This window comes from Euprymna scolopes, chromosome 3, assembly GCF_053919585.1.
Source record: "Euprymna scolopes isolate OS-2025 chromosome 3, ASM5391958v1, whole genome shotgun sequence".
NCBI classification, from domain to species: Eukaryota; Metazoa; Mollusca; class Cephalopoda; order Sepiida; family Sepiolidae; genus Euprymna; species Euprymna scolopes.
The window spans coordinates 71157724-71169284 of record NC_136484.1 but is presented as its reverse complement, the minus strand read 5'-3'; the positions used below and the strand labels follow the sequence as shown (position 1 = coordinate 71169284).

General features: G+C 32.2%; 1 protein-coding gene across 8 annotated transcripts in view; it reads left to right on the top strand.

Moving 5' to 3' along the window:
* Nucleotides 1–11561, top strand: part of LOC145256092 (armadillo repeat-containing protein 3-like) — a 257032-nt gene that overhangs the window by 101908 nt on the left and 143563 nt on the right. For 3 of the 8 annotated variants that reach the window (XM_080114700.1, XM_080114683.1, XM_080114676.1), the window contains one exon: nt 10120–10146. The exons of the other annotated variants lie outside the window; for them this stretch is intronic. In XM_080114700.1, the coding sequence (XP_079970826.1) occupies nt 10120–10146 (27 nt within the window). The remainder of the gene's footprint in view (nt 1–10119; nt 10147–11561) is intronic. 8 annotated transcript variants of the gene reach the window in all.

Here is an 11561-nt window from a genome sequence, read left to right as displayed (position 1 = left end):
TGATTAAAGCAAACACGTAATTTTGATTTAGATTTAACCAATCAGAAAAAAAATATCTTATGCAAGCAGTACACTGAATCGGAAAGGTTATTTAAAAGAGTGCAGCTGGGCTAATTGACTGTGAGAAAGTGCGACTATGTAGCAAACCCATGTTGCTCAGTCCAACCACAAAACTGTTCATTTGGCATGCAACCCAAAAGTTGCTTTTAACCTCGGCTATTAGCGTCAATACAAAGACTTCACTATCCAAGATGGCGACCTGTCCACACATACGTATACTCTTAATACCATTTCAAGATAAAACTTAATTCCAAATAACTATATGAACTTTGCATGCCGTTAAATTAACTCTTATCCTTATTCATACTTTATGGACTTTAGAATAATTTTCTCATATCATAGTGTTACATACTGGGTATACACATCAGTATCAATGCCAGTTTTATACATGCATGTATAATCAAGAAGCAACAGCCCAACACTAAACATTCAACGTCAAGAAGTAAATTTCTTTTACACAAACAATAAAAAATGACACAAGACAGTTCTTCAAACCGACTGCTATTCTAATCAATAAAACGTCTCTTTTCTTACTTGGCTTCCTTTGTGGCAGCATTCGACTTAGCGACGCTGTGATAAACATATTTCCGACATCGGATGACATACGAATCAGCACAAAGACAATTTCTTTTGTTCGAGCTTTATTCTGGTCTTCTAGAGTAACTGGGATACAATGCCAAGTTCTCTTTATATCTTAAACATGTGTTGTATCCTTTTGCCTCCAAGGACCAAAACGAAACTCTATTACCAAAAGAACAACTCTCTTTCCAAGTCAAAACTAAGTCTCTCTCGATTTGGTCATTACCTATATAATCAAATATTCTTTTGTTCTTTAAACTGTGACCTCTTTTAATACTAGAAAATTGCGTCATTCTTTGAGGTCCGTGATCAGACCTTGTTTATTATTGTGTTTTTTGTTATTGTTTCTGCTATTCTCCATTTGTTCCAAATATTTAATTTGGATTTATTTAAATTCTACTGTTGCATACATACCTTACTTGCTCACTACCGTAGGGCCCCAATCTGTCAGAGTAAATAATGGTACTATTTTCCTCGTCCAGACTCATACTTATAATAACCTCTTTTTATTAACATCTGTTCATTATATGTTTAATGATGATGCCAAATAAAAGTTAATATAAAATGTTAGAATGGTATTTTCTCTTATATTCTACAAAACTATTACCAACCCCTTTTCTCGCTGACCACAAGACAAATCAGATGTTGATATTCGAATTCTCTCGTTACCACATTAGACCAGATACTGACTAATAAAAATAAACTTTAAGAAGGCAATTATAAGATATACGTCATTTTCTTGTAGCAGATATAGTGAATAGTAGTGGAGAAGGTGATGCAATTTGCGTTTGGCATGCAGGATATTGGTGTGAGAAAAAGCATCATTTATCAACAACAAATAAAATTCACTTATATTTCTGAAGGATATATCTATAATTTATGTGACTAAAAGATGTATTTGGGTAATTAATGCCTATTTCGGTCACAAAAATTATTACAAATAGACAGGACACACACTCGAGCAAGATTATTTTGTTCTTTTCACTAACGACAAAGACGTTTGTTCTTTGCATACGCAACAATAGTCCTTCTTCTTTCTTCTTTTTTTTCACCACTAACAAAACACAAGCCAACGATGTGGCATCTAAAATAAAAGCCTATCAAGCAAAATATCCGTTTCCTGTTATTCTGCTACTTTGGACTTCCAACAGCACCTAAATTTGCCTTCACATTGTTTCGTATCTAAATGGTTCTAGATTTATGTGTCACTGTTTCCTTACAGCGAACATATGCTAATTATGGCCACTTATTTCTCTGTTTCTCTGCAGCGTTACCACAATTTCCTATATGAAAAAAATAGTTTTCAGTCGATTAGAATCTTACAGTAACTATTTAAGGTTGATTTAAACGAGTAGCAGGAATGCACACAATTGAAAGACTATTAAAAGAGTGGTGCGATTTTCATAGGCGTATTGCGAATTTTATCTCTTAAAATATCTGGTTTTTGAGAACTATGAAACAAACAATGTGTTTGGCAGTGGGGAGGAGAAGTATCATGCCATGTGAGGTTGGTTATTTGTTTCAGTGTTATTTGTCGTTCTTGAAGATGTCAGTTATGAGGCGTTTTTTTTTCTTTCATGTATGTGAATTCATATCTGGCATTGTACTTCCTGACTATGTTGTTGAGTGGCATCATGGCTATAATAAAATGTTATGGCGATAGAATTTCCCTGGAAAATACTTCTCTGTATTTTTAACCCTGTCAGGTGCTGTTCTTCAGCTGTCAGTTTCAGTCTGCACATTTTCATTGCTTTCTCCCCAAAATTGATAATTTTGTTAAATATGTTGTACATTAAATTGATCCATGGCTCATGTCTATGTTCTTTCGTCTTCTTTTTACCTCCTTCAAAGTCTTTTGGTCTTTAACAAACTATGTGCTGCTCTTGTTGCTTTCTGTTCCTTGGAGAAGGGTAATCCATGGTTATTAAGTGAATGGTAGATTTGTTCTGTCAGTTGTGCTGATTAAATATTCCACATGAATGGTTAGCAGATTATTGGTCTATAGTTGCTTGGGATCATTTTCTTCTCACTGTCGTTTTGTATTAATGCAAATTATTTCTTTATTTATAAACTTTTGTAGTACGTTTGGTAAATATATGTTCTTAGGTTTTGTATTGGTCTTACATGCAGGGCCTTGAATTTTTAAAACTAGAATGTGTGCATTCCGTTGTGTTCTAGTGCTTATTATTATTATTATTATTATTGTTATTGTTATTGTTGTTGTTGTTGTTTAACAGAATACTGGGAAATGTTGTTTGGTGGCTTTGCATAAATTGGAGGCAATGAGTAATGAAAGTTGCTTAAGCAATGTACAAGAATGCTCAAAGTTGTGTTAGAATTAACTATGCCTTTACTGACAAATTTAATTTTGTATTATTTGTTGTTCTTGAAAATGTCAGTTATGAGGTGGTTTGTCATGGATCTCCTTGCCTCACAATTCACGGACAACCACTCTTACAAGGGGGTATCCATTGTCTTCCGAGACTAAACCGAGGCGTTTTTTAGTTTTAGACTTTCAATAAAGACGTTGGTTTCATTTAAAGAAAAATGTTCATTTTTGTTGAGCTATGTTTTGCTATTCCTTCAACACACATTTTTTTTATTCAGCAAGTAAATATTTTCATGTAATTAATTGACTAAATGGTCCGAAATTAGGACCAGGGGCGAAATGTGAATGGGAAGCAGATTATATTTCACATTGTCATCATCATGTCCATTTAATGTCCATTGTACATACGAACATGAGTTAAACAGGTTTTAAATGGAAATACCATCAAAGTCCCCTGTTCTGCACACATTTCATTAGACTGTCCAGATTTAATCTTCTGCTGGATACATTAGAGCTAAGCTTGCCTGTAAGACTTGCATTACACATCTATCGTATCATTAACATATTATTTATCTCCACGCAATGCATGTCCTCGACTCTCATTGACGATGTTTCACTTCTATACATCATCACATTTCGTACGCATGCCTGTTAGTTGACAGAAGTAATGCTCTGCTTATTAATAATGGCAGCTCACATTTCAGGAAAGGAAAATGTTATGGCAAACTGTCTACCAAGAAGTCAAGAAGGAGCTTGGTTGATAGAATTGAGTTTGGACCCTGGGAGAGTGGACTTGGTTTTTCAGAAGTTATGTTCTCAAAACTGAGACCTCAGTGGATGGTGCATATGCTTCAGATACTTTGAGGATTCTTCCTTCCAATATTGATTCACTGGATCGTTGAAAAAGTATCACAAGAAGAGTGTATTACTTATAACACCGATTATGTTATTTCAAATAGTTCGCTCAGTAAGTGTAAAACTTGTAGCATAGAAAATAGAGCCACTAAGATGATCACAGAAATGAATATACAGCAAATAAATCTAAGCATGTGATTACATTGTGGACTCCATCAATTTTAATTGTAGAGTTGGAATGCATAACGGAATAAATCCAATTCTTTTCAATTAAGAAAAATTAATAAATAAAAGTAAGAATACATCAAATCTAAAATTCGACTAAATGCTTATTTAATTGAAAGCAAAGGAAAACTATGCCAGTATCACATTATGTAAAATGTGAACTTGTGGTTGAGTGTTGAAATACAACAGTTTTTTGTAGTAAATAGCTTTGCAAGTTTGAAAATGGCGTTTATCGTGTTTTACAGTAGAACTTTTCAATTATTCAGACGTTATTTAATAACTCGTTTTTTTTATACTCAACCTTATATAGTTTTAACGGTAGAAAAATTAAATTAAGTTTTGTTACAAGTTTTAATGTTAATGGAACATATATCACTTTGCATTGTAGTTTTATATGTATTGCATCACTAAGCACTAAGATGAAGCATTTTTATGGCACCTGCACTCTGCGCTTGATTGAAAAAATAAAGTCTCATGGGCATCATAAATTGTTTATCGATTATTGCTATATAAATTGTTTTGCATTTATTTGATGCATAAAACACCAGTAGCATTCACAATTGCACCACTTAGTCTGCATTATATATTTTTTCCTTGGTGCCACTCCGGGCATTTTTGTTTTTGTGCAAGGCAGGTCATTTTTTATGTAGGGTCGAGTTTAGAGCAATGCAACTGAAACATGGGAATTAGACGCCTCACTAGCAGGCATCTGCAAGGGACCTTAGTATAAAATGAGCTAAAGTAAAAACTGTCTGTTTAAAAAATTGTTTGTCTATGAAATAGTTATATAAGGTACGGGTAGGAATATCTGGTGTTTTCCAGGATTGAGAATAAGTGTTTGAACTTAATTCTAACAATAATAATTAACGTTTTACTGTCAGTTAAATCTTACTTAAAAAATGGAAATCATCGCATGACCCTAAATTAAATATTTCTGTAAAAATACCCTGATAATGTAGAATAATTGTTTGAATTTAATTCTAAAAATGACTATATCTTACTGTCATTACAGTGAATTAAATTTTACTTAAAAAAAGAAACCCAAAACGTCTTCTCACCGTCATCTTAAACTTTTGAAGGACATAAACTGATAAATGCTGTCACTGACTGGCTAACTAGAATCAAACATTGATATTATAGAACAAAAGCTATCAATTAATAAAAAGAAATAGACAAACTTTAATATATATATATATATATATATATATATATATATATATATGTATGGATATATATATATATGTATGGATATATATATATGTATGGATATATATATATGTATGGATATATATATATATAATATGCATGTATATATATAAGTATGTATGGATATATATATATATGTATGTATGGATATATATGTATACATATATGTATGGATATGTATGTATGTATGAATATATATATATATATATGTATGGATGTATATATATGTATGTATGAATATATATATATATATGTATGTATATATATATATATATATATATATATCATACTGTGCTTCTCCCAGACAAATCAAACCTAAGTGCATATTTGACCACTACCACACAGACGGGGCTCTGATGAACGGCGAGTGTCCTGCGCCATATAACTGGACATCCACTGCCTTGTGGGCCAAGGTTCTTTTAACCAAAGGTTAAGGGTTAGGTAGCCCTGACAGAAACCTCCAGAGGAGCTTAGGCCCTATCAGCTGCAGCATACATGTCCCACCAGCCTGTAGAGTTTGCTCTGGTGCCCAGCAACCTAAGACCCAGCTGTGGTGAAGGAAAACTCTCTAGGAGAAGGGAAACCCTGATATAAAACCTGCGGCGACTACTGCTTCCAATAATGTTGACTCGCTCTTCTTTTTGGTTCAATGTGGCAGTTGTTTAGAGAGTGGGATTGTCTCAGTGCAAAGTCTTTCCTCACTATAAAAAAACTTCAAGCATAGGCATTACTTGATATGCAATGGAATACACATTTTGCAATCAGTGTGTATCTCGATAGCAAAAGGGTTGGTTTTAGCCTAAAATTGGCAAACGGACATTCAATGAAGACTGGTGCAAGGATGGGTGTCAATGGAAATAAGGGCTCTGGAACTTCCAGGGTCTGGCCTGGTAGGTGTTCAGGGCACCACATCTTGGACCCGGTCATCGATGAATGTGCAGGACTATAGAAAGTTCATAGAGGTGACCGTCTGGTACATGCTGCTAGTTGCACTCATGTTTGCGTCATTCGGTGCCAGAGATATATTAAGTAATGGCAATACTCGAGAACGAGTTGGTGCCATGATGTATATATATATTTATGTATATACATATATATATATATATATATATATACGCATGTATGTATATATATATATATCTATATATATATATGTATGTATGTATATATATGTATGTATATATATGTATGTATATATGTATATGTATGTATATATATATATTTTATATATATATATATGTATGTATATATGTATATGTATGTATATATATATATGCATGTATATATGTATATATATATGTATGCATATATGTATATATGTATGCATATATGTATGTACATATGTATATGTGTATATATGTATATAGATATATATGGATATATATGCATGTATATATGTATATATATGCATATATATGTATGTATATATATGTATGTATATATATATATGTATAAATGTATATGTAGATATGTATATGTATATATGTATATATATATGAATGTATGTATATATATATGTATATATGAATATATATGTATGTATATCTCTCTCTATATGTATGTATATATGTATGCACACACACACACACACACACACACACACACACACACACACACACACACACACACACACATATATATATATATATATATATATATATATATATATTAACATTTCCAATCGAGAATTTTTGTTAATTTAGCATGTTTTTTGCACATGCCTATTCATAAAATTATTTGGAAAATGTGGATCAAGTCTTACTTGCCTCTACTGTTCAACTTTGTACCTTTTGTATCTTTTAATTTCCCTTTATTTGTTTTTAAGCAAAAAAAAAAAACAAAAAAAACAAAACAAAAAAACTTTCAATGATATATTATTTGTAGTCTTGTTCTAAATTTTGTAGAAATGCATATGTTGGGTAATCGAAACTTATACCGACTATGGAATCGGCAAGTTGAGTTCGAATCTTATCATATCTATTATATTCGTATTTTTATGATGTAACATTTCGTTTTGTTTCATTATTTACCAGTTTCCTCATTGTGGCCGTTATAATCACATCTATTCGACCAGTGTACTTTCGAATGTACTTCTCATCGGACAAGTGTCAAAGCATATTGGATACAAGTCTTATAGTGATATTTTAAAGTGGATTCTATTATTTGGAAATTTTTGGTTCAATCCTTGATGAAAGAACTAAAAAAAAAAAAAACAATGAAAATATTTTTTTATTAATATGATTATCCAAAGACATGAAATGTGGAATGAAAAATCTATTTCTATAGGTTCCATTTGAATTTCCTAGACAGTTAAAGAGTATGATAAAATGCATCCGACGAAAGTCAGAGGCAGCAGGGTTTTGAACGCTGTGAATATGATAGCCACAATGAAGATAACAGTCTCAAATATGTAAATAATTTAAATTAATTATCGCATTTACTTATACACTTGTAATAGGTATGCGTCCATTATTATTTTACCAAGGTAAAATTGCAACTTGAATTCAATTAATTATTCACAATAGATTTGTATATGTTGTTTTAGTTTCAGTTATCTCCCTTTATTTCTCCTTGTTTTTAAATGCCAGAAGGTGGCGTTTGTCATTTCATTTTAAGGCGTAAAACACATTTCTAATTCTAAAGTTAATTAAAACCTTCCAAACAAAGGATATTATTGATTCTATTTGTCTTATAACAATGACGTTTTTGGTGCAAAGATAAAAGAAGCAAATGAAAGATTGTTCAAGAATTTGAAATTTTGAAAGAAATTATACCAGAAGACAACAATTACATTTCATGTAAAAGTTAAAAAATATTATTAAAAAGAACATATGTTTTATAAATTGAATAAAGATTATGAACGTAGAAAAGTAAAAGTCAATCTGAAAGTGAACGATAAATATGCTTGAGACCTGGAGCAGATATAACAGAAATCTACACCCAAACAAGGATATAAACAGAAATTGAAAGTCATAGACGAATAAAAAAGTATAAACATTGCAATATATCACATGTCTTATGGAGATATAAAGCAAAAGGAAAATGACAGACACAATGTAGAGGAGTATTCATGGCCTAATGGTTACTGGTGTAGACTCTGGGATTGGTGCTATGTAATACATGCACCAAAAAGCGTATTAAGAATGCAAACGATAAAGGAAACCGTATACAATTGACCTTTTATACACGATGTGTACTTGGGGATATAGAGTTAATTTAATCATTTTATGACTTTCTTTCCTCATCACTTTGACTGCATATCATAGAAGTGACCCTATTATAAATGGTGAAGGCGTGACGAAGATTGGTATCTCCAACAATTAAAGAAATACACAATTGGATGTATGAAAGAAAAGGAAAGAGAGTTTTTCTTCTTTATTTACATCGACAATGCAATTTGGAGAATCTGAATCTGAATCTCTGCTAGCAGTTTGTTAACTATTTGTTGTTACAATCGGTGGCTCATATTTTCTATTACACACAACTGAAATTTTAAAACCATTCTATACAATAAGTACATATGTGTTAAATGCAATATTTTTAATGGTTTTTCATAGAAAGTAATGGTATCTTGTAGCTAAACTAAGTTGCTGCGATACAGAAAGACTGGAGTTATTTTGGTACTCAGAAGTGAAATGTTAGTTTGTTGCAGAAGCCAATCACCTGGATGATAGATCTTGCAACTAAGAAAATAGACACAGAAAAAATATGACATTGTCAAAGAAGAGAAGACAAATGCAGATGAAAAGTGTAAAATAGAGGTTTTATTTGTTTACACTAAAAGTACAAGAATAATAACAGAAGGTAACGTCTGTGGAAGAAGGGAGGCTAGAAGGATTGAAATAGCGTTTCTGGAATCTAGACAGTAGGAAGAGCTGGATTGACAAAGATCACCTTTCTGGGATCTGGATGACAAGAAAGATACTTCTGGAAGCTGAACAATATGAAAAGCTGGATTGACTGGAACTTGTACATCAGGAGTAGCTTGATTGACAGGAATGAGGAATCTGAAACTTGGACAGCATGGGCTAACGTGACACAAAGTTTGATGTGGATACTTGAGATGTTATCAGGTGCCTCAGGTAGGTCTGATCTATGTGGATGTGGCTAATGACTGGATTGTCAAGAACAAGCAAGAGTAGGACATCTATTGCAAGTGGAAAGGCAAGAACCGGAGCTGCCAAAGATCAGGAGCTTGAGCAAGAGTCGCTGGAACAGGAGCTATTGCTGCTAATAAAAGTAGGATTTAGAGAAGCAGGCTGAGATAAAGTGGATATCTCAGGAAGCAGACGGCAATAAAGAGTGGAAATTTGATCACATTATGATATGTGAAAGTTTTTCTGAAAATGGCTGTTTGATTGCATTTAGAAAATACTGGGATTCTATGTTTAATGATCCCTACCAAATAGACAATGACTGAGGTAAGTTCATGGCCGAATTTATTATAGTTAAAAATACCTGGGTGTTAGCTGATGGCTATTAAAGTTTGGTGTGTTGGTTTAGTGTAAGGAAGAGTGTTGTAAAGCCGAAACGTGTATGCATTTGTGAGCAGCAGATAAACAATTATGTATTTTTCCATTAAGGAATTTAAGCAGCAGAGCTCATGGTATGTTTCCAGGATGTTTTGGTGGCATAACTTAATGCCATGTTTTGAAGAAAGTACATTGAATCTTCTCAGCATAGGAGTGGTGGAAGGCATCACAACTAGCTAAAAAGACAAATTTTAGATCTAACTTAACAAAACCAATTCTTGCCTTTATTTTCCTGTGTTATTTTTACTATTATTGCTTTCTTTAAAATTTCGTCCAGCTCCTTGTTCTCCATTGAATTATTTGTTTATTTTTCTATGCTGACATATTGGATAGGAAGAAGAAATGTCGAAAGTAGCGCAGGTGAGTCTAAACATCACAAAGCCAGCAAAACAATCATGTTTCTCTTTCTTAATTGTTTCTATTTGTTTTCTTCTGTTCTTTTGTAAACTCTCTTTCCTACATAAACACTTGTTTTTAACCCCTAAACATAAATAACTATTAGGTCGGTGCAAAAGTTTTTGCGGATTTAAAATTTCATCTTACAAATGAAAAACTGTGTTTTTGAATATCTTTATCTTTAACAAGAACAACTATAACTTGATTTCATCTGTCAACGAGCTTATAAATGCGTCGATTGTAAAATTCTTTAGGTTTTGATGTGAAATATGAGTCTGCCTTATGTTCAATCTTCTCTCATTAATCTAAGGCCATCTAAGTGATTTTGTAATCCTCACAATAAGTAATAATTCAAAAGAGCTTGGTCAAGAAAATATACAGATGGGGTATGAATTCGATTTAGTTTTTAGCCGGTAAAAATAGCTGCTAAGTGGTCAAAATTGATTGGAACTTTGCAGGCGTAAGTCTACTTAAAGTGCTTCTCTATGCATGCACAAATACACATTTATATGTAAATGTCAGTTAATTTTTAGAATTTTGATATCCATCTGTTGGTGGTTCAGATAGTAACAAATAATGCTGAAGCACTGAATGCTTTGGTTTCGATTCTAGCTGATGGCTCCCAAATCATATTTTTGAAACTTTTGAAATCGCTACAATATAATAATCAATGAAATTTTTGAAATCGCTACAATATAATAACCAATAAAATATTTGAAATCGCTACTATATAAAACCAATAAAATTTTTGAAATCGCTACTATATAAAACCAATAAAATTTTGTCTCTATAATAATAAATATGAAATCTGTATAAATTAAAATATCAGATTTAAGGTCATTTTACGACTAGGCCACGCCAGGCAGCCACTACTGTATAATGGGCACAATATAATAATAAATAGAGAATTGACTCTATGATAATAAATGCCAAATCTGCATAAATGAAAATATCATATTTAAGTGTATGATAAGACCGGGAAACGACAGGCGGCCTGCTAATCCCTCTCTCTCTCTCTCTCTCTCTCTCTCTCTCTCTCTCTGTATATATATATATATATATATATATATATATATATATATATATAGCCTTGGAAGTTTCTTTAAAACCTTTAAAACTATCAAAAATATGTCTGTCATTGGAAAATTATTTTGTCAGTAAGTCAACTAATTTCCTGCATCGCTAAATAGTCTTACTTACATGAACAAATAATAGTACCAATGTTCTTAAAGGGATCATCAGTTGTTTATGATGAAACACTGTTTCAGGGATTTAAAAACAAAAACAGTATATTAAATCATGGCTCCCCAGCAGTGTTGATCAAAAACTACCTCCCTCAAAACACACGCATAAAAATATTTTTGCTATTGGATCTAATT